Raw genomic sequence first — 25,079 nt, 5'->3', positions numbered from 1 at the left:
AAGTATAACATCTAGCAATGAGATTAAAAGAGCATAAGCAATAATTGTCCAATGAAAGCAGTCTGGATTGGCAATTTGTTCTGTTCAGACAGATACTGCTTTAAACATACTGGTAATATAAATTGTGCATGTTACTTGTTGTTAACTTGTTATTAACTCAAGCAATTTATCTTTTTTCCCCCCAGTTTTCCACCTATCTCATAAAGTTACCACTGTGGTTCCAGAAAGTGTTCTCCTGATTGTCCTTGGCATCTTTCTGGGTGGCATTGTATATGCAGCTGACCATATTGCCTCCTTCACCCTTACACCAACAGTTTTTTTCTTCTACCTATTGCCACCCATTGTGTTAGATGCAGGATACTTCATGCCAAACCGACTATTCTTTGGCAACTTAGGGACAATTCTTCTATATGCTGTCATTGGGACTATCTGGAATGCTGCTACCACAGGCTTCTCCCTTTATGGAGTCTATCTTAGTGGATTGATGGGTAAGACTGAATTTTCAGACAGACTATTATTTCATTATTAGCAATCCAAAATAATGTGTACCTTTTAATAAACTATAGAGAATGCTACACAAAGCTTTGCTAGTTTGTATTTGAATGATAAATTATTAAACATGATATAAATACTACAAATGATACTTTCTTAAGCATGAAGCATTTGTGGCACCAACCATAAATGGGCACACATTACTATTTTCAAATATTTCTTGATAAATACGACTAATTAAAATAAAATACACAGACATGTGGAGTCCTTAGTGCTCTCTGAGTTGCTGGTTTTCTTGCAGCTGTTTCATTACCAAACTAGGTAACATCATCCAGGGCTATACCTATATATATTTTATATATTACTGTCTTGCCTTTTCAGTGTTGGTGGGATTGGCCTTGATGTTTCCTTGATTAGGCTTTGTTATTGTTAATTTTGTCTGCACTGGTAATTTCTTAGTTGGGATATTATTTATTTCTTGATCGTGGTCTAATGTTAATCTTGGTATTAATTTTGGTCTCTGCTCATCTGGATGTTGATTTGTGATGAGGAGCTATTTTGGTCTATTTTGTCCCTTTTCTGGCTTGTTGATTGTCTCTTATGGTATGTAGATACTGTTTATGTCTATCTGACAAATCAGCCATCCATAGGCACATAGATATAAACAGAAATGATTCAGCCATGTATACATGTTATTGATAACTATGACAAGTTATCAAAGCTTGATTTTCTTCAATTTGATCTTTCATTATCTTTTTTGCTTAATGGCTAGAATTAATTGTCCTATTGTCAACTGTCCAACTAGCGAACTCAAAATCAAGGAATCTTCAAGGCTTTGAAGTACCATAAAAGATAAAACTTTATAGAATACATATCTCAGAACAGGAAAAGCAAAACCAGCACTGGTTTTCCCATTCAAATTTTTGCCTAATTAACAATAGCTTCCCTTAACCCCCACCCACAGGTGTTCACATTGCCTAATCATATATTTTGATTTGTTACGGGAACAGTCCACTTCTCTATCAGACACCTGCATTAGTGACCTTGGCATTCTTGTAGGCTCTCACAGTCAGTGGATGGCTTCTTAGAATCCTGTTTCCTCCCTATACTTTCTACCTCTCCCTCCTGTTTCTATGGCAAGTTGAGTAACAATAGAAGATAGCAGGCATCTTAGCAATTCAACCTTGACATGCCAGCCCCCTGAAAGAAGGGTAAATATAGGAAAAGAATAATCACAATTAAATGAACATTCAAATATTATCCTCTTTGACATTGAGGGTATTTAGCATGCAACTTTCTTATTAATCTGTCAGCCTTAACATTATGAGCTCCTACCTATTCAGTATCAGCTAAGGAGTAACCTCTCCACTGAGTTAGGTACTGTAACTTCTCCCCCTAAAAATCCTTGAGTACAATATTTTCTTAACCACATAATGCTTCTCACCCTCCACCAATATAAGAAGAAGAGGTTCCTCTCCAACTGGTCTTAAGCTAGATCCCTTAAATGGTTTCAACAAACTGCAATGGAACACTGGGTGGATTCACTTCAACTCTTTTGGCAACTGTTGTTCAACATTTACTGGATTAATGACTTTCACAATTAAGAAGGGTCCTATGCACTTAGGATTCAGTTTTTTTATAAGGTTGCTTCAGTTTGAGATACTTAGTAGATAGGTACACCTGGTCCCCAATCCTATAATTATTTTGGGGAGCTGCCTTTCAATCTGCTTGCCTCTTATGCAATTCCCTAGCCTTATCCATTATCTTCTGTATCTCCCCCCAGGATGTCTATCCATTCAGCTAAAGACAATGGGAAGGGAGATTCCATCGGCATTTATGGCATTGGCACAAAATCCACTCCTGTAGCTACCTTGAATGGAGTGAACCCAGTGCTACTATGTATGGAGTTATTATATGCCACTTCTGCAAAAGGCAGAAATTCCGCCTAATTGGCTTGCTGATAGTTCACCTAGCAATGCAAATATTGCTCTATTATTGAGTTAGCCCTCTCAGCCAATCCATTAGTGCTTGGATGGAAGCCAGAATTAAGCACTTGTGAGGAACTTATTAGTTTGATAAACTCTCACCAAAACTTTGTTGTAAACTGCACCCTTTGGTCAGAGATGATACACCTTGGGACTCCATGCAGTCTATATATATGCTGCATAAACAATTTGGCCAAAGTTCAGGCTGATGTGGTTTTGGGGCATGCCACAAAGTGTGCCTGTTTTGAAAACAGGCCAAATCATTGTATTCCCAGAACTCTCAGGAAGTTCCACAATGAAATCCATGGAGTGCATAGCCACTCGCTGCAACAGTCCAGGAGGCTTCCTTGGCAATCTTTTCATGGACGTGCAGGTCAGGCATCCTGCAACATAGCTCTCTATGTCCTTGTTCATCTTAGGCCACCAAAACTATCTCCTGGCTAGGTGAAGAGTTTTCACACAACCGAAATGGCTGTGGGCTTTACATCATGACACCTTTGCAAAATCTGAACTCTTAGATAGAGTGGCAGATACAGCTTGAGATCCTTCCATGTCAGGCCCTCCCTTATTATCAAATTCTTCTTCTTCTTCTTTTTTTAAAATAAATCTTTATTTACATTTCGTGTTAAAAACACACCATACATTAAGTCTCTTATAACCATCCAACTCCAAAGCTTATTCATTAACAAAGACTATCACTTCATTTTTGACCAACCTCCAAGCCACCCTCATTTCTTTAGTCTTTTATCCATCCAAATATACCATTTATTACATGATAGAAATGCTTGTGTCTCTTCTTTACCCTTCAACTTCTTGGTCAATGTGTCTGCTTCCGCACAATCAAGTATTCTCCTAATTATAACTTCATCCGGCGGGGTATGATTCCAAAATTGAGCATACCCCATCCTTGCCGCCGTTAAGATATGTAAAACCAAATACCATATTTCCTTCTTAATATTTCCAGGTGTGGAGCCAAGCAGATATGTCTCTGGTTTAAGATCAACTAAACACCCTGTGATTTCCTCTATCCATTTTTGGATCCTCATCCAAAATCTAACCACTTCCGGACATGTCCACCATAAGTGATAGTATGTGCCAATCCCTTTACCACACTTCCAACAATCGGCCGACAATCCGGGAAACATTTTGGAAAGTCTAGCCGGAGGGAGATGCCATCTATAAAGCGTTTTGTATATGTTCTCCTTATATGACGTGGAAACCACCAGCCTCATATTAGTCCACCAAATCTCTTCCCATTTCTCAAGTGGAAGTGCATAACCAAAATTCTTCCCCCAGGCAATCATCGCATCTTTTAGCACCTCCTCCCCTACTACCCTAGTTAACAGCAATTTATAACACTTAGATATCATCCCTTTCTCCGGACCCAGCAGAATCTTATCTAATTCCTGCAGATTCAGATAAATACCCCTTCCTTCCTTATCCTTCTTATACCTTGACTGGATCTGCAGGCAGGCCCACCACTCCAATTGAAACCCTTGCTGAGCCAGATCTTGTCGTGTTTTGAGTTCTCCCCTGCTATCTAAAAGTTCTTTGTAAGTTGGTCTTCTTCCCTTCTTGAGTAGGGTCGGATGGGTCAAGGCTTCCAAAGTTGATAACCAACACGGAATTTGCGCATAGTACTTAGCCCTTGTCTTATCCCAATTCCAAATCAGTATATCCCTTATGTAGTGGCGAGTAAACTGTTTGCTTGGAGGAGTACCTTCCCGCCAAAGAGCTGCATGCCATCCCTGCAGCAAATCAAATCCTTCAAAATCAACAATCGATTATTCCTTAAACTTATCCATTCCTTGCCCCAAACTAAGAGGGCAGCCTGATAGTAAAGTTCCCAGTTCGGTAGGCCAAGGCCCCCTCTTTCCTTAATTTCTTGCATCATTTTTTCCCCAATCCTGGGCCGTTTCCCCTGCCATACGAATCTAGAAACTACCCCCTCTAACTCTTTTAAAAATTTCAGCAAAATTTTAACTGGTGCTGTCTGAAAAAGAAAATTCCATTTTGGCAAAACACAAGATTTCACCGTGGCTACCCTTCCTAATAATGACAACTGTATCCTACCCCATTTTCCCAGGTCCATTTTTGTTTGTATCAGTAATTTAGAATAATTATCCTCCCTAATACTTGAACATCTTCCCGTCAACCAGATTCCTAAATATTTCACCTTCTTCACGATTTTAAACCCTGTAGTGTCCTCTAACATCTGTTTACTTCTATTTGAAAGATTTTTTGTCAATATATTTGTCTTATCTTTATTTACTTGTAGACCAGCCACGTTTCCAAATTCCTCAATCCTTTTTAGTAATTCCGTGCTGGATTCCAGAGGATTTTCCAAAACGAAGACCATATCATCTGCAAACGCCTGCAGTTTATAAATTTGGTCTCTTATCTGAAGCCCAGTAATCTCCTCATCTTTCCTTATTATTCTGAATAGGGGTTCTTAGGTTAGGATAAATAAAAGTGGGGAGAGTGGACAACCCTGCCTAGTGCCCTTACAGATATCAAATTTGTCAGTTAAATTCCCATTTATCAACAATCTCGCTTCCTGCTTAGTATAGATTGCTTTAATCATATTACAGAATTTAGCCCCAAACTCCATATGTTCCAACTGACACATCAGGAAATCCCAATTAACCCTATCAAATGCTTTTAGAGCATCGATAAATATTAAAGCTAATTGTTTATCTGGTCGGCTTTCATAATACTCCAGAACATTTAATATAATTCTGAGATTATCTTTTATTTGTCTAGTGGGAAGGAACCCATTCTGGTCTGTATGTATGAATTGGTTTAAGTAAATTTTTAATCTATCTGCAATTATTGTTGCAAATATTTTATAGTCTGAATTAAGAAGGGATATTGGCCTATAATTTTTAATATGCTTCGAAGGGAAGTCATCCTTAGGAATCAAACTAATATTTGCCTCCAACCAAGTTTGCGGGACTATAGCCTCATCCAAAATTTCATTAAATAGATCTTTCATATGTTTTCCCAATGCTTCCACTAATACCTTATACAATTCTGCAGGAATTCCGTCAGTGCCTGGGTTTTTTTGACATTTCTGTTGTCTGACCGCCTTTTCAATTTCTGCTATTGTTATCTCCTGATCTAAGGCCTCTTTCTCATTAGGAAATAACTTAGAAAGGTCTGACTCTGTTAGGTATTGTTTAATCCTCTCCTCAAGAACCTTTTCTTCATGATATAATTCTGTAAAAAACTCAATCACTATCTTTTCTATCCCTTCTTTATCCCCTATCAGTGTCCCCCTCTTATCCTCTAACTGCTCAATTCTTCTACTTTCCTTCTCTTTCCTTATTCTATAGCTAAGCCATCTTAGCCTTCAGGAAACTATCAAATTCTTCTCTGTGTTTTCTGAACCATTCATCTTCCTCCAGGACTTCCTTCAATTTCTGGGTGAACTCATTATAGGTTGGCTGAGGGAGAGCCTGCAAAATTGGCCTCGTAGATCTTTGCACTGCCAGTTGTCCAGATTGAATTAACCATCTCTCCCCTGGAGCTCTTGAACTGGGGCAGGCAAGAAAGCATGTCTGCCAGGACGTTCCCCCACACAAAGCAGGTACCAAAGAGTAAAGTTAAATCAGTTGAAGTATTGAAGATGGATTGTCGGTAGAAATTGACAAAACTCAGAAAGCTCTGCAGTTGCCTCTGGGTCACTCTAACAGGGCCTTCACTTTCCCAGGGTCCATTTCTTTTCCATTGCTCGATATGCAATATCCTAAATAGTCTAAACTACTAGTAGTTTTGTGGAAATTGCATTTGGATAGTTTGGCATAAAGCTAAGCTTTCAATAGCTTCTGTAGCACTTCCCTCACTAGCTTCACATGCCCTTCTGTTGTCTCAGAATAGATGAGAGTGCCATTCAGATAAACCAGCACCCCTTTGTACAGGTGATCATGCAGCACCTCATTAATCAGTTGCATGAATACAGCTGGCCTTCCTGTAGCTCAAAAGGCATCACTTGGAATTAATAGCATCCTAAGGGACAGTTAAAGCTGTCTTCCATTCATCCCGCTCCTTGATCCTCACACAATAATATGCTTCTCTCAAATCCACCTTGGTAAATACCTTCCCCTTGGACAGGTACCCCAGCATATCATTCACAAGGAGGTATATATTCTCCATGCAAACCCCGTTGATCCCTCTGAAGTCCACTCACAATCTCAATGATCCATCTTTTTTCTCCTTAAGTAGCATCAGTGCTGCCAAGTTGATTTAGCTGGTTGGATGAAACCCCTAGCTAAATTTTTATTCACAGAGCTCTTCCATCTCTCCTGGGTTCATATGTACATATTTGGCTTAGGAAGTTTTGCCCCGAGCAGCAACTCAATTGCAGTCTGTGGGGTGGTGAGAAGGAGCACATCTGATTCCCACTCACTAAATACTTCCACCAAGTCTTGATACTCTTTTGGGATGTTTGGCTCTGCTGGACTGCTCTCAGCTAGCATATTAATTGATTCTGCTTTCATTTTCACAGCCAATCACATTTGACTAACTTTAGATGGTTTCTCTAATCCCAGCCCTTTCTCAGCCACCATATGTTACTTCCCCAGTCAATTGACAGCTTCCACTTTTTCAGCAATGACAACCCCAGTATAATTGCCTCTGCCATCTTTAGGGCTACAATAAACTGGATAGTCTCTTCATGGCTCCCTGCCCTTAGGCTCACTGGCTCAATCAGCCAGATTGCAGGCACCCTCCCCCTCCTCCCCCCCTGTAAGCGAGCCATCTATTTGCTCAAATTTCATGGGCTGCTTTAGTCTCTTAAGTCTCAGTCCCAGCATTCCACTGTCTGCAGGTTGATCAAGCAGCAAGTGTACCTTGAGTCTAGCAGGGCAGTGAAGACCCCCCCTTGCTTCTGATTGGGGAGCTACCATCTCCACTTGGGCAATCAATGAGATAATAGCTCCACTTACCATCAGATAGTTTCTCCCTTGCTGTCACACACGTAGAAGACCGCTTTGAAGACAGGCTTGCTGGGGGTCAGAGTTCCCTCCACTTTGTTTGATTGGAGGAGACCTCCATGATCTTCTGCACCACTCATGTTTTCTCCTTCATCTTCCTTGGAGTTTTCTTTGGCTTGGGGTCCTTAGCATTGATGCGGATTGGGGGGAGGCAATTGGCTGCCCTGTGGCCTTCTTTCCCATATCAGAAGCAAGCTCCCGTGGGGTGATGCAGATCCTCTCTAGTGATTGGAGGAGGGGGCCCTTCTCTCTACATGTTGATAGGCATTTCTCTTGGCTTTGGCAGAGGTGGCTCTCAGGCACTGCATGTCACCGATACTCCATCAGATTCCACTGTAATGGCCAGTTGGTATCACACTTGGAAGTTGTGAGGGATTCCCCGGGACAGGCAATTCTGATACACCTCTGCTTAGCTCATCTCAAAATTGGTAGACCAATAGGCATTCTGGCCACCCTCTTAGCTGTAGACCCACATTTGGTTCAGGAAATAGGCAAGTTTATCTAGATGGCCATCAAATGTGGCTTTCAAAAGTGGTGGCTCATGTCAGGTATCTGAGCAGCACCCTCACAACTTGCTGGGCAGTGTGGGCTGGAGCTCCCCCCACTGCAGGAACTGGCAGGGGCTGCCCAGCAGCTGCCAATGGGATCGCAGGCATTCCCGTTTCCTGCCATCCCCTGACACACCTGACTTAGCACCATTGGTTGGGGCAGAGAAGGGGACAAAGTCAACATAGTCTGACCTGTTCCAGGTGCCATCCTCCAGGGTGGGGATTTTGCCTGCTCCTCTCCTTGCCTCTCCATCCTACAAACATCTTGAGCAGCTGCTCCACTGAAGGTGGAGGTGGTCAGAGGCTTCCACTTTGCTGACTCTTCCCACTCTGCAGCCCTCTTGGCTTTCCACTTGCTCCCTCGGGTTATCGCAACCCCCAGTGGAATTAGGGGAACTCCATCTCAGTGGCATCCATTGGATTTTCAGGCCAGTATAGAGAGACCCTGCCACAGCTCCTTCTTCTCACACCGGTGGCTGCTCCATCTTCTCTGCTCTCACTTTGGACTGCATTACCACTGGCTGTGTCCTGGAGTCCACCTGGGCTGATACCAGTACTTCCTGAGGAGGGATCAGTCCAGGCTTGGCTGTGGCATGGATCTTCTTCTCAGTTCCTGACATTGCTATGCTACAATCCTCTCAGAAGCCTCTGAATAGGTTGCATTCATAATGTTAGAAAGCTGGTTTAATGTCAACTGTCCAACTAGTGAACTCAAAATCAAGGAATCTTCAATGCTTTGATGTGCCATAAAAGATAAAAATTTATTGAGCACACATCTTGGAACTGAAGAAGCAAAACCAGCACTGGTGTTCCCATGCAAAATTTTGCCTAATTAACAATAGCTTCCCTTAACCCAACCCAGCAGGTGCTTCCATTGCTCAATCGTATGTCTTTGGTTTGTTATGGGAAAGGTCCACTTCTCCATCAAACACCTGCTTTAGTGACCATGGCATTCTTTTTTTTTTTGTAGGCTGTCATGGTCAGTGGATGGCTTCTTAAAATCCTGTTTCCTTCCTGTGCTTTCTACCCCTCCCCCTATTTCTATGGCAAGTTGAGTAGTGATAGAAGTTAGCATGCATCTTAGCGATTCAACCTTGACACCTATCTTCATGAATGGAGTTTATGAATGGATCATTTCTTATAACAAATCCATCAACCTAATCTCATAAATTCTTCAGTTTAACAAAAAAAAAGCTGTTCAGTATCTGAAGGAATAAACAAATTGAAAAATCAGGAAACCAATTCAAAGTGAAATGTCAGTGACGGCTGGTAAGGATTTTGTCAGGTAGTTAAAGATAATAATCATAAATCAACACTGATTTATGCTTAGGTTGCCTTCAAAAGGATAATGAAATCCAATCTGGGTGTCAGAATCCATTTATATTTCATTTCTAACTATCTCCTTTGAGCTAAAACCAAAACTCATCTTCCCCTGGATTCTGCCATTCCCAAGGGGGGAGAGGGAACAGGCATGGGGCTTTATGGCTTTCACTTCCTCCATTAAATGTAACCTTTGTTTATTCCACCTATCTGCTATCCATCACAATATAACCAACTGCTTTCTTACTAGGCATTCCCTCTCAACTTACGGGCAACTAGAAAAGGGGGTGTGGGAGAAATACAAGATTTGTTTCTCCTAATGAAGTGTGAGGAGTGGTGGAAATGATTGTGCTGCAAACAGACTGCTATTTCTTCTTTCCCACGATGGACTTACCACCTGAAGATTGGCTGATCTGGAACTGACTGAATGAACTGTGGGGTGGGGTTTGCTTGGGGACACTTTAAAAATATCGATCTGTGAGGGAATTCTTCAGATCCTGTCTATTATGCCTGCTATCTCCTATTTCTTAGTAAAAGTTCCTGCTTGGAAAAACTTGTCTCCAAGAGTCCTACTTTCTTAAGGTGTGGGTTGAGGTGGGTTCTGACACTGGAGCCTTTCAAATATGTCACAATTAAAGTGGGAGGTCAACATGTCTGATCGTCAAAGATTAACATGTATGATAGAATAATTTTATTCTTGCTATAAGATTTGATCAGAATCATAGTAAAAGAGATGTTACATTCCCTGGTGTTTACTATTTGATAGTGCAATTATTGCAGATGGTGGACTGCTTTTCTTCTTTTCTTTTTCTTTTTAATAGAAGCCAACTAATATATATATTAGTTTTTAACAATAATAATTTTTAGTATTTAGTAAGCAACACATTGTCTGGGTTTACATATTTAACATTAATAGTAATACAGTTTCCATTCCTACCCTTTATTCCATTTTTCTAACCATTTATAAAAAATTTCCCATGTTTAGAACTATTCTGAATCTTGTTTCTGTTTCATTTTCAATGAGAGCCTATCCATTTCTGCACAGTCCAACATTTTCTTAATTATATCTTCTTCAGATGGTATTTCTTCATTTTTCCAATATTGAGCAGATTTAATTCTTGCTGCTGTTAATACATGTAATATTAAGAATACACATTTTTTATCATAATTTTCTGAGATTATACCTAAAAGAAATAATTCCAGTTTATAGTCTACATGTGCTCCTATCATCTTTTCTAGCCACCTTTGTATTTTTGACCAAAAATTCTTTGCTTTAGGGCATGTCCACCAAAGATGATAATATGTGCCTGGATTTTGTCTGCATTTCCAACAATTGCTAGACATATTTTTAAACATTTTTGCTAGTCTTGCAGGTGGTAAGTGCCATCTATAGAACATTTTATATAGATTTTCTTTATAAGTAACTGCCCTTGTTATTTTATAGTTTCTTTCCCATAAGTTTTGCCATTTTTCTAACTCTACATTGTGCCCAAACCTTTTGGCCTATATTATCATTGTTTCTTTAACTTGTTCATCTTCCATCTTTAAATTTAACATAAAACTGTAAAATTTATTAATCAATTTGTCATCTGATGACAATAGTATCTGGTCAAACACTGTTTGATCTTTGTAAAAACCATATATTTTTACATCTTTCTCATATCTCATTTGCATTTGCAAATGTGGCCAACATGATAGCTCTATGCCCAGTTTTTCTAATTCTTGTTTAGTTTGTAGTTTCCCATCAGTATTCAAAATATCTTTATATGTCACAAGTTTCTCATAATTAATTAAATTTGTGTGTACAAATGCATCAGTTGTCGAAAACCATCCTGGTATTTTCATGTTAATTCTCAATTTTACCTTTTCCCATGTCAGAAGCAGTGCATTTCTTACATAGTGGTTTTGAAAGTATTTATGAATTTTGTTCTTCCCATCCCATGCCAACCAAGTTGTAGGTCATGCCCTTCTAGGTATAATAGTCTTTTGTTTCTAAGGGTTATCCATTCTTTTAACCATGTTAGTGCAACTGCTTGATAGTACAAAACCCAATCTGGTAGCCCAAAGCCTCCATTTTCTTTCACTTCTTGTAACATTTTCAGTCTAATTCTAGCTTTTTTCCCTTGCCAAATAAATTTCAATATTGATGCATTTAATTCATCAAAAAAATCTCAATTTTTTTTATTGAAAAGTTTTATAAAAATTTAATAATAAAACCCCCTCTCCCCATCAACCCTCCCCCTTTCCCTCCCCCCCCGGTCTTCCCAAAGCAGAATACAGGGTATTACATATAGCAATCTCATGCAAACATATGCTAAATATCTATTACAACATTAACAAACCTTCCACCCTTTAACTCCCTTATAACAAAACTAAAGTAATTATAATAACACTTCTATAATTGTTAAGAATTTATGCTATTGGAAAATTTTTAGTCCCATATTTGTTTTGAATATAATCAATCCATCTTCTCCATTCCAAAATATATTTTTCTTGTGACTGTTCTTTCAAATATGCTGAAACTTTTGCCATTTCAGCTACCTCCATTACTTTAAGTATCCATTGTTCTATTGTAGGTAAATCTTCTTTCTTCCAATGTTGCGCCACCAACAATCTGGCTGCCGTTATTAAGTGTAACATTAATTTAGTTTCTATAACAGTACAATCCAAAATAATCCCCAATAAGATTAGCTGCGGAGTAAATCTTATTTTTTTCTTAAAAACTTTCTGAAAAATCCACCATATTTTTATCCAAAAGGCTTTAACATTTTTACATGTCCACCATATATGATAATAAGTTGCCTCTTCACTACCACATCTCCAACACTTAGGTGGTTGATTTGGATATATACATGCTAACTTTTTAGGATCTAAATGCCATCTATAAAACATCTTATAAAAATTCTCTCTTAGGTTTTGTGCTTGTGTAAATTTTACATTTCTAACCCAAATTTTCCCCCAAGTATCCATCATTATGGGCTCTTGAATATTCTGAGCCCATTTTATCATACAATCTTTAACTAAACCCGATTCTGAATCAATCTCTATAAGAGCATTATATAACCTTTTTATATGCAATTGACTTTGATCTCTAATTTGCTTTATCAAATTTTCATCAACTTTTATTATACTAATTTTCTGATCTTCTTTCCATCTAGCTTGTAATTGTATAAACTGAAACCAAGTCTGTACTATCTTTTCTTCCTTTAAAACATTTAAAGGTTTCAGTTTCAAAATATTCCCTTCCATCCTAAGAAGTTCTTTATAAGTAATCACATCTTGTTTCTGCTCCACATTTATATTTCCTATTGCATGTCTAGGTATTACCCATATAGGTATTTTATTATTTAATATATATTGGTACTTTTTCCAAACTTGGAACAAAGCATTCCTTAAAATATGAGTCTTAAAAATATTATCCACCTTTTTGTCATAAAATAAATACGCATGCCATCCATACAATAAATCATACCCCTCAATATTCAATATTCTTTCATCCATTAAATTGAACCAATCACTAATTGTTGATAACACAACTGCATCATAATATAATCTCAAATAGGGCATCTTCAAACCCCCTCTCTCACGTGCATCTTGCATTATTTTAAGCTTTACTCTCGGTCTTTTCCCTGCCCAGATAAATGTATTAATACCTTTTGCCACTCATTTAAATTTGCATCTTTCTTAAGTATTGGTATCATTTGGAACAAAAATAAAAATTTTGGTAAGACGTTCATCTTCACGGCTGCTATTCTCCCAAACCAAGACAATTGTAATCAATCTCCTTTTGTACTTTTTACCATAACAATTCATAATTGTTTTTATATAATTTCACATTCGATGCCTTCTCTGCATCTAAAAATATCAATGCAGCAGAGACTTAGTTGTTTCTTTCCAAATATTCCAAATATTCCAATAAATTAACAATTTGTCTTACATTGTACATCATTGTACATCACCAAGGCTCTGGGAGCGGGGATGTGCAGCCACCTGAGTACCTAAATGCCAGGTCCGTTGCTAATAAGGCTCCCCTCGTCCGGGATTTAGTCGAGGGTGAGCAAGCGGACCTGGCTTGCATTACGGAAACCTGGTTGGGCCCAGAGGGTGGTATCCCCCTGGTGGATCTCTGCCCACCAGGCTTCCGGGTGCTACACCGGACTCGGACTCAGGGTAGGGGTGGGGGAGTGGCTGTAGTTATGAGGGAGACCTTATGTCCGCAGGAGGCCACCGTTCCTCAGATAGTCGGGTGTGAATCTCTCTTATTGAGGTTTGGTCCTAGGGCGCAGTTGGGCTTGCTGCTCGCGTACCTTTCGCCTAGTCGCGTAGCAGCAGCCCTGCCTGAGCTTCTCGATATCCTCTCAGGGCTGGTGATTGAGTTTCCTAAACTAATAGTTTTGGGAGACTTCAATCTACCATCCCTGGGAGGAGTATCTGAGTTAGCTCGGGAGTTCATGGCTTCCATGACGGCCATGGACCTGACGCAGGTAATGCATGGACCAACCCATGAGGGAGGCCACACCCTTGACTTGGTTTTCTTATCTGGTCGGTGGTTAGATGATCTTGGTGGGGGCTCCCCAATTGTTATGCCCCTGTCATGGACCGATCATCATCTCCTGCGGCTGGTCTTCCGTTTTGCCACCCCCCACCGTGGGGTTGTTGAGCCAACTAGATGGTTCCACCCCAGGCGCTTAATGGACCCTGAGAGGTTTCAGGCAGCGCTGGGGGCCCCACCTGCCTCCCCAGCTCACAGCTCGGCGGATGCCTTAGTGGAGGCCTGGGAAAGGACGGCCACGGAGGCACTTGACCGAGTTGTACCCTTGCGGCCCCTGACCCGGCGCAGATCCCAATGGGCTCCATGGTTTTCCGCGGAGCTCCGGGAGATGAAGCGTCAGAGACGGGGCCTAGAGAGCGTCTGGAGGTCCACCCGATCTGAATCCGACCGATTGCGACTAAGAACCCATATTAGGTCTTATCTCGCTGCGATGAGGGTAGCGAGATCTAACTATTTCGCTGCCCTCATCGCGTCCGCAGATAATCGCCCGGCCGCCCTGTTTAGGGTGACCCGCTCCCTCCTCAACCAGGAGGTCAGTGAGGATCCCTTGCAGGGGCGTGCCGAGGAATTTAGTCAACATCTGTCGGACAAAATCGCTCGGATTCGGACCGGTTTGGACTCCGACTGGGCAGTATCGGACGATCAGGACACGAGTGATCTTGTCGATGTCATCTGGGAGGAGTTCGATCCTGTGACTCCGGAGGAAGTGGACAGGATCATGGGGAGGCTGAGCTCCACCACATGTTTATTGGACCCGTGCCCTTCCTGGCTGGTTTATGCAGCCCGGGAGGGGACACGAAGCTGGTTCCAGGCGGTTATAGCTGCTTCTTTGAGTGAGGGCAGTTTTCCCGCCGCCTTGAAGGAGGCGGTGGTGAGACCTCTCCTCAAGAAGCCTACCTTGGATCCGGCTGTTTTGAATAACTTTCGTCCGGTCTCCAACCTTCGCTTCCTTGCGAAGGTTGTTGAGAGTGTGGTGGCGCATCAGCTCCCTCTGGTCCTGGATGAAGCGGATTATCTAGACCCATACCAATCGGGCTTCAGGCCTGGGTACAGCACGGAGACGGCATTGGTCGCGCTGGTGAATGATCTCTGGAGGGCTCGGGACAGAGGATACTCCTCTGTTCTAGTCCTATTAGACCTCTCAGCGGCTTTCGATACCATCGACCATGGTATCTTGCTGCGGCGTCTCAGGGGATTGGGAGTGGGAGGCACGGTTCTTCAGTGGTTCTCCTCCTATCTCCAGGGATGTTCGCAGTCGGTGTTGACGGGGGGGCAGAGGTCGACCGCGAGGCCTCTCGCTTGTGGAGTCCCTCAGGGGTCGGTCCTCTCGCCCCTTCTGTTCAACATCTACATGAAACCGCTGGGTGAGATCATTCGTATTTTTGGAGTTGGGTATCATCAGTATGCTGATGATACCCAACTTTTCATTTCGACCCCAAACCACCCCAGTGATGCCCTTGACGTGATGTCCCGGTGCCTGGAGGCGGTCCGGGTCTGGATGGGGAGGAACAGGCTTCGTCTCAACCCCGACAAGACGGAGTGGCTGTGCGTACCGGCATCCCGGGATATTCAGGATATCCCACCCCTCATTATGGGGGGTGAGTCATTACCTCCTGTAGATAGGGCTCGCAACTTGGGAGTCCTCCTAGATTCACAGCTCTCTTTAGAAGATCATATTGTAGCTGTAACTAGGGGGGCGTTCGCCCAGGTTCGCCTGGTGCGCCAGTTGCGGCCCTATCTAGACCGTGATGCCTTGCGCACGGTCACTCATGCGCTCGTGACCTCTCGTCTTGATTACTGCAACGCTCTCTACATGGGGCTACCCTTGAAGACCACTCGGAGGCTCCAGCTGGCACAGAATGCAGCCGCGAGAGTTGTGTCGGGGGTCTCCCGATACTCCCATGTTACACCTTTGCTCCGCGAGCTGCATTGGTTGCCAGTTGTCTTCCGGGTGAGGTTCAAGGTGTTGGTAATGACCTACAAAGCCCTCCATGGCATGGGTCCAGAATACCTTGGGGAGCACCTGCAGCCGGCGTCAACTTCCCTCCGCCCAGTACGCTCCCACAGAGAGGGCCTCCTCAGGGTGCCGCCGGTCAAAGAATGCCGACTGGTGGCCCCCAGGGGGAGAGCGTTCTCTGTGGGTGCACCGGACTTATGGAACCATCTTCCGGTAGAGCTCCGGATGGCGCCCGACCTCCGCTCCTTCCGGCGCGACCTTAAAACCCATCTCTTTAAGGAAGCGGGCCTGGCCTGATGGGATGGGGTGGGTTTGTTATTATGACTTTAATTTTAAATTTGTATTATGGGCATTGTTTAATCATGTTTTAATAATTTTAACTTTTGTATCTGTCTTTTACGTATTGCCCTGTTAACCGCCCTGAGTCTCTTGAGAGAAGGGCGGTATATAAATTAAATAAATAAATAAATAAATAAATTTGTCTACCAGTTATAAACCCCAATTGATCATTATGTATCACTTGTTGCATTATATTCATTATTCTATTTGCCAATACTTTAGCAAATATCTTATAATCAGTGTTTAAAAGAGATATTGGTCTATAATTCTTTGGTTGACTAAGATCTTCATCATCCCTTGGAATCAATGTTATGAAAGCTGTTCTCCATGATGGGGGCACTACTCCCCCAAGTTGAATTGTTCTAAATAAGTCCTTCAAAGGCTCCACCATTTCTGACTGTAAATTTTTATAATAACTAGCTGTCAATCCATCTGTCCCTGGTGATTTACCCAATTTCAACTGTTTAATTGCTAAAACAATCTCTTCAAAAGTTATTAACTGATTCATTCCATCCCGCTGTTCTTGAGTAACCTTAGGAATATTCTCCTCCTGTAAATATTTATCTATATCTATACTTTGAATTGTATCACTTGCATATAATTTAGAATAAAATTCTGAAAATACCTTTCTGATAATATCTTGTTGATAAACCTTTTTACCTTTATATTCTATTTTCTCTATCGTCCGAGACTTTTCTTTTTTCCTTAACAAGTAAGCTAACTATCTACCTGGCTGATTAGCGTTATAAAAAGTATTATGTTTAGTGTATCGTATGTTGGTTGCCACCTGGTCTGCCATCAACATATTAAACTGCCCTTTCAATAAATTAATTGTTTCTTTCACTTTCTTATCAGCTGGGTTCAAGATAAGTAACCTCTCCTTCATCTTTATTTCCTCTTCTAACTCCTTTCGCTTTTGTTCCTTTTTACGTCTATATTTGTTATTCAAATGTATTAGGACTCCTCTCATATAAGCTTTACTTGCATCCCAAACCATTTCAATCAAGGTGCCCTTATGCATATTCATTACAAAAAAATATCTCATTTGTTTTCTACATTCATTCACAATTTCCTCATATCTAAACAAATTTTCATTTAATCTCCAAGATCTTCTATCCCTTTTCTCTTGAACCAGTTCCATCCACACTGGACTATGATCTGTTAATGTTCTTGGGCATATCTTAATTTTCTTCACCCTATTAAGAAAATCACTGGTAATTAGTATAAAATCAATCCTTGAAAAAGATTGGTGCCTATCTGAAAAAAATGTAAAATCCCTCTCTTCCATATTTCGCTCTCTCCAAATGTCTCTCAATTCTAGGTCATCCATAAGCTCAAAAAAAGATATAGGCAGTTTCGCATGGTTTGATATTCCATTAGAAGACCTTCTTTTGTCTTTTCCTGTGTCCAGAACTCCATTCCAATCTCCCATTAAAATACAAGACTTCCAAGTGGCGCTTCAGCGGTGTGGATGGTCGAAATTGACCGCCATTCCGTAAAAGCCGTGGAGCAGCCAACAATCAGCTGTTCCACGGCTTCAAACCCTTCCCCCAGGGCGAAGAGGGGAAGGGGAGATTCCAGGTAGGGGTAGAGCTCCGCTAGAGCCCCAGAGTGTTTATTCTGGGGCTTGGAAGGTGAGAGCTCCCCCGAAGCCTGGAAACACTCCAGGTTGGAGGATTTCTCTGCTTCAAAGCAGAGCAAGATGCTGAATCCACTCCTGCTGGACTTGACTTGATCTGATTGTTATCTTGAGGAATTAACGCAAGCAGAGTGGATGTGGGAGCAGTATAAACAGCAAGTATAAGACTTTAACTCTGGAATCTCAACTTTCTGTCTTTTTAAAAAGAAAGGAAAGATGTTGCCTGAATGATTCTTTGTAACAAAGAATCGAAAGTGATTTGAAAGTGAAAGTGGCTGTTTGGATATTGAAAACTGTAAAGACTATAAGAAAATTATAAGAACCTAAAAGAATTTTAAGAAGAGAACAGCAAGACTATAAACATTTTGACTTGATTAATCTTTTTAAATACAGAGAATATAATTGATTTAAGATGTCATTAAAATCATCAAAATCTGGGGGGCCCAGGAGTGCAGGGACTTCACCAGCACAGCAATCAAACTTACAGGTTTTAATGCCCCCCAAACTTTGACATTAAAAGACCTGCAGGAGGCTTTGAAATCTCAAACTAAAGAAATAGAAATAGAAATAAATGATAAGATGGAGAACATAGAAAACAAGATGGGAAAAATAGATGAAAAAATGAATGATAAATTTGAGTTAATGTCAGAAGAGATTGGAGAAATTAAAGAAACTATGCAGATTAAAAATAAAGAAATAAGGGAAGATATTCTATTGGCATTTCAGGGATTGGCACAACATATTCAAAACATGGATGATCGTATGGAAGAATTAACTCAAGGCAATATTGCTTTGGAAAATAAGATGACTGAGGCTCAAAATAAAATGGAAAAGATGAAAGATGAAACTGTAATGTTACAATATAGAGAAATGGAATTTGCTTTAAGAATTAGAGCAGGGGTCTTCAAACTTGGCCCTTTTATGACTTGTGGACTTCAACTCCCAGAATTCCTCAGCCAGCATGTCTGGCTGAGGAATTCTGGGAATTGTAGTCCACAAGTCATAAAAGGGCCAAGTTTGAAGACCCCTGAATTAGAGGATTGAAGGAGAACAAACAGGAAAACCTGAGAGAGATACCAGCAAAGGCCTTTGCTCCAATAATAGGTTGGCAAGTTGAGGATTTCATACGGGAAATTGAAAAAGTTTTTAGAGTCAACTCCTGGATTGCGAAGCAGAGGAATTTACCAAGAGATGTGGTGATTTATTTTTCGAAGAGGGTGATTCAAAATGAAATTATTCAAGCTTTTTATAATAATAGGTTCCAAGTGGAAAATCAAGAAGTTTTGATGTTGAAAGAAATTCCTCCAAAAATTTTAAGAAAAAGGAAAGAGTTTGCTTTTCTGGTAAATGAATTGAAAAAAAGGCAGTATCAGTTCAGATGGGATATACTGGCTGGAATAGTGGTCAACTACCTAGGTACTAGATATCATCTTAACACAATAGGGAAAGCAAAAGAATTTTATTTTAATGTACTGAAAGCAGATTTGCCACTATTTCCTGAAAAAAAGAAGGGAAGGAGAGAAAAAACAGGCTCAAATGGAAGAGAAGCAGATTCATGCGGAAGGTTCGAATTTGTTGGTTGAAGAAGAACTACAATTAGTTGTGGATATGGACCAGCCTTTGAAATCAATAGAGGAACCTAGAGGCCAAAGAGTGACGCGAGCAGCAGCCAGACGAAAAGTGCAAGAACAGCAGAAACAGCAAGATCAAATTAAAATTCAAGAAATTACTAAAACAGAAGCAGTGGGAGGGGCAAGACCAAAGCAACAGGTTCATATGAATCTGCAGAAATTGTTGCAAAAGCTTCTAGTCATGAAAGATGGTGACCAAGTTTCTAACTTGGAATGTTAATGGCTTAAATTCACCACAAAAGAGGGAAAAATATTTCATTATTTGAAACAATATAAAAATGATGTTATTTGTTTGCAAGAGACACATATTAGAGTAGTAGACCAAAAGTATTTGACAAACTCCAGATTGGGAATACATTTTGTTGCATCTGCCCCGGATAAGAAGAATGGAGTAGTTATATACTGAAAGAAAGATCTAACTGCTAAATTAATTGAGGCAGATGCACAAGGACGATATATTGCAATTGAACTTATAATAGAAGGAAAGATAATACTTTTGGTTGGAATATACACACCAAATCAACATCAAGAAAAATTTTACAAACTTTTACATGACAGAATAACCCAATGGGATTATAAAAAAATCTCAATTTTTATCGCTATTGTTTAAAATAAGAAAAGTAGTTTGGGTAGAATATTCACTTTCACAGTAACTATTCTTCCCAAAATTGATAGTTGTGGATTTTTTCATTTTTCCAGGTCTAGTTTTATTTGTTTTAGTAATTTTACATAGTTGTCTTCTTGTATTGTTGTGCACCTTGCTGTTAGATATATCCCCAAGTATTTGACTTTCTTATTTACTTGGAGGTATGTTTTTTCTGACAATTGGTTTTTTTTGTTTATCTGTAAGATTTTTAACTATAACTTTAGTCTTTTCTCTATTTATTTTCAGTCCTGCTATTTCTCCAAATTCTTTGATATTTGCTAATAATTTAGGGCTTGTCTCCAAGGGATCCTCTAATATAAATATCAAGTCATCTGCAAATGCTTGTAGTTTATACTCTTCATTTTTTATCTCCATTCCTTTCATTTCTGGATCCTGTCTAACATTTCTGTTCAGCACTTCCAGGGTTAGAATAAATAATAGTGGGGATAGTGGACACCCTTGTCTTGTACCTTTTTTAATATTGAAACTCTCTGTGAAGTTATTTTAGCCATTTATCTATGATAAATTGTTTGGATTATGTTCAAAAAGTTTTCTCCAAAATCCATATAGTTTAGTTGTTAAACCATAAATTGCCAATTGACATTATCAAAAGCTTTCTGTGCATCTAGAAAGATTAATGCCATGTGTTTCCCTGGACGCATTTCATAATATTCCAATGTATCTAAAATCATTCTTATTCTTTTTTTGTCTCTTTGGTAAGAATCCATTTTGATTTGAATGTATGAATTCAATCAAAAATCTCTTTAGTGTTTCTGCTATTATTGAAGCAAAGCTTTTATAATCCACATTTAGTAGAGATATTGATCTGTAATTCTTTATTTGGGTCAGGTCTGAGTCTTCTTTGGGTATTAGCATAATATTAGCTTCTATCCAAGGTGGACTGATTTTCACTCAAGATAAAAAGGGTACTGTGTCATTAGATTTGTCAGTGAATACAAGAAAGAAAATTTAGCTTGTAAGGAAATTATTATCTTTACATTGTATCAGGAATTTTATCACAACCTAAAGATATGATGAAGAAAGTTTAAAGAAAAAAGAGATTAGATACATGCAAGGTTTCTGAAGCTTCACTAAATGCTAGTCTGCCCTTGTTGATAGAATTTAGTTTTCCAAATCCCTGTGTGTGGTGACTCTTGTTTAATATCTTAAGGATGGAAAGAAGGAAAAAAGTTTTACATACGAGTATATGCAAAATACTCTATTGTAGAACTTTTTTTCCTTCTTCTGTAGTTTTTAATAGTGTTTCCATTTCTTATACAGTAATTGAGTTTTTCTTATGTTTGAATATTAAATTTTGTGATGTTTTAGTAGATAAATGTGCTGAAGATGCATTTATATTAATATTGGGAATTTTTAATATTAGCTTACTTATTTCTTCAAGCTTATAATGAGAAATATAATTTATTTTTATTTATTTTATTTATTAAATTTATATGCTGGCCATCTCACTACCAAGTGACTCTGGATGGCTTACAACATCTACAATATTGTAAAAGAACAATACAAAACAGACATTAAAAGTATTAAAGATTTAACATTAAAGTTAAAACATTAAAATCAACAACAAACTGGATAAAATGGGGCTAATACATAAACAGGATGGAGGTGGCTTGGAAGTCTAATTCACTAGTGCAGCTAATTACTCAGAAAGGTAGCTCCTTCTCCTTTATTGGAAATGTTCAAACAATGTTTAGATTGTTATCTTTGGGAACACTTTAATTTAGAACCTTTTTAATTTCTTAGGGCCTAATGGGAATTTCCAATCTGGTTCAGTAATTCTGTGTTTTTATGATCTACATTGTTCTTTTAGGTGAACTTCAGAGTGGATTGCTTGATTTTCTCCTGTTTGGCAGTTTAATAGCTGCAGTGGATCCTGTTGCTGTGCTCGCTGTGTTTGAAGAAGTTCATGTCAATGATATTCTTTTCATAATTGTTTTTGGAGAATCACTGCTCAATGATGCTGTAACTGTGGTAAGATTCTTTTTGAAGACTGGTGGCTACTGAAATTCTGATCAGAATGCATTGAAAAATTTAGGTTTGGGAAACCTAGATTTGCAAATAAATGATATGAAGTAATAATGTTAAAAACAGCAGCACATAGATAGTATCAAGATCACAAGAGATGATAGCATTGCTTCATTTGTGAGTAATGAGGCCACACTTGAAATACTGAGTCCAGTCCTGGTTGCCAAGATAGAAAAAAAGCTGAGGCCCTATGTTCTAAACTGAAAAGTAATCAATTAATTATTAGAATGATTGGGGAATATTTTTAACCTGCACATCAATTTTTTTATAATTAAAATGTTTCCCACCCATGCAAAAAGTGGAACACTACATAGGGCCAACTGAAATCCATATTTTGGTTCCCAATGACCTTTGTGAATCTTTTTTATATGGAATGTTAAGGAGCAAATTAGATCCTTAAGACAATTTATTTTGTCTCATAACTTTCTAACACACACTTCCCCACACCCCAAATACTACTAGGTCCGCTCTCTTTTGGAGTATAGTCCTCAAAAAATCAGATGGAGACATCACACTGACTTAAATTGCACACTCTGTTTTAGAACTTTCATACCAGAGGTAGAAGAGTTGAAATTATATGCAATCATTCTATGTTTTGTTATACTTTAGAGGCAAACACATTTATCCAATCTGTTCCTGCGTCCTTTCATTTGGGTGCAGAGTAAAAGCCCATGGGAGTTCTTCTACTTTGTTTTTTGATAAACTCCAAAGAAATCTTATCTGGAACAATCATTCCCTCAGTCACACTCCAGTGATGATTAAAAACCCTAGCACATTCTGAAATGGTAGGGTTTGAAAATATTTCTATTTTATGCTCTGTATTCCAGACTGTGATTAAGGATTCTACAACTTAATTTAAGTGTTCCACTCTCTAAAGTGATAATCTTCCAGAATGCTGATGTGCATTGAACTAAGTAATAATCTGATCTCCTAACTAAAAGATATATTCACATACAAACATTCACCTATGGTCATCCATTCTTATACATATAAGTAACATTTCTTGACTTTATGTGTGATGATTCTCTTGGACAATTCTCCAGATACCTCTGTAGATATCAGCTCAGAGAGGATGAGCCGATTCCTGGCACATCAGGAATTGAGTTGACTGATGGCTCTGAATAGCCATCTGAAAGGGATTTGGCTGAGGCTCCAACTGGGGAAAACTTCCGATTGCAGATAGCCAGCAAAGAGGATGTGGAACTGCATTTTACACTGATATGAGAACATGTAAGGCAGAGAAAAGGCAGGAGCAGAAAAGGTCAGTCAGACTACTGAAGAGGAGAAAGCCCTACCTGTCTTGTTGGGCTGCATTGGAAGTTGGCTATTTATCACAGCAGACAGATGGAGGTGTTGCTGGGAATAATGTGTTTGTTTTCTAGCTGGGTATTTTTTGGTCTTTGTGATTTCTGCCTCACTCTTGATTGATACTGTATTTGGAATTGAATTGTACCTTGGAAACTGGACTTTTCTTGCCTTGTGAGGTCTCGTGTGTGGATTTAAGTTTGTCTGGTGGATTTAAGTTTGTTTGGTGGAGTTATTTTGTTTGAACAACTTTCAAGTGCTTTGTGGACTATTTGGCCATTGCTCTATGGACTAACCCTAGTCTGTTTTTGGCTGGACTTTATTGGGATAGTTCTGGGTTTTGGTGAAGGAAATTGCTGGGGAATAATAATAAACTCATTAAACCACAGTTATGTGTGTGAGTGAGTGGGGTAGCACATAACATCTCACACTTTGGAAAAGCCTCTAACAGGAAAATATGAAAGAGTTTTAGAAAACTGATATCTCATTTGATAGGATGTAGTAGATATTGGTGGTTGTCAGCACTGTCTGGTTCAGCATGATGCCTCACAGGCATTCTGCCATCAAAAAAAGAAAGGGGGAAGGATGAAAGGGGGAGGAAAGAGGGAAGTATAATAAAGCTTTGTGTGTATGTGATAAGAAATTGGGAGGGAGGGAATGATAGGTGAAAAGGATAGAGCAGCCAGATCTTGATTGTATCAGCATCCTGAGGCCAAGCACCCTGAGAAATATGCAGATTACCCCCCAAACATCTCAGAGTTCGCAAAACATCTTGGTGAGTGCTGGTTGGCTGGAAACAGACTGGTCACAGGGCAAGGAGTGGGCTGGGGCAAATCTACACCTTCTTTTGGATCTAGCAAGTGCAGTAGATTTCAGAGCTGGCTTGACTTTAATGCAACCAACATTCTTAGTAAAAGAACCCTTTGCTTTAATCAAATGGAGTCAAAGGCTTTTTTTCCCTAAGGGGTCGGATTGAGGCAGTTCTGACATAAAGCCAGCTCTGCAGTTTGGGGAACCTGGAGAGGAAACCACCTCTACTGTTGGGGACCATGCAAATGGTGTCAGCTCAAGGGAATGAGGAGGGAGATTTTGAGGCCTGGAGAGAAGCATCCTTGAAATCCTCTCCTAGAGAGCTGAATCTCTTCGGATAGCTGAGAGATGACAACCAGCCATGACTCCAGTGATCCCTTAGGATAGGGAAAAAGGAAGAATGGGAAGAAAAACCCATGGGAATGACATTCACCTATGGGGACCATGGCAGCTGCCTGCAAGAGACCCAAGTGTAGCTGGAGAAAGTGGAGGAAGAATCGAGCTCAGGCAAGCTAGAGGGAAAAGACTGGATACTGGAACAAGCCATAAAGTTCCTGAGGGGACTTTTAGTAGTCTCAAAGCTCTAGCCTGATGGCACATCATGCTGACCAGCCAATTCCAGCTGTGGCAAGCAATGGGGCAAATATCTCTGCCACCGCAATGGCGGCAACTGTCCCAGTGCCTGATCTTGCAGCCAAGCCTGCACTGGCTGCAGGAGTAATGCCAACAAGCACACAAGACACCAGTCCTGGGAGTAAAGTTCAATGAAGACTCCAAACAGTTGGGGTTCTTCCTGGTACAAATTTGGACATACA

The 25,079-nt window shown here is 39.9% G+C and overlaps 1 protein-coding gene across 1 annotated transcript in view; it reads left to right on the top strand.

Annotated features, from left to right (window-relative positions):
- SLC9A3 (solute carrier family 9 member A3) overlaps positions 1 to 25,079 on the top strand; it is a gene marked incomplete at both ends in the record, with an annotated part of 190,805 nt that overhangs the window by 55,626 nt on the left and 110,100 nt on the right. The window contains 2 exons of the mRNA XM_083378999.1: positions 186 to 488; positions 21,935 to 22,095. Of these exons, the coding sequence (XP_083235125.1) occupies positions 186 to 488; positions 21,935 to 22,095 (464 nt within the window). The remainder of the gene's footprint in view (positions 1 to 185; positions 489 to 21,934; positions 22,096 to 25,079) is intronic.

This window comes from Vipera ursinii (genome assembly GCF_947247035.1).
Source record: "Vipera ursinii genome assembly, chromosome: Z".
Lineage (NCBI taxonomy): Eukaryota > Metazoa > Chordata > Lepidosauria > Squamata > Viperidae > Vipera > Vipera ursinii.
Note: the sequence above shows the minus strand (reverse complement) of the source record. Positions and strands in the feature narration are given on the sequence as shown.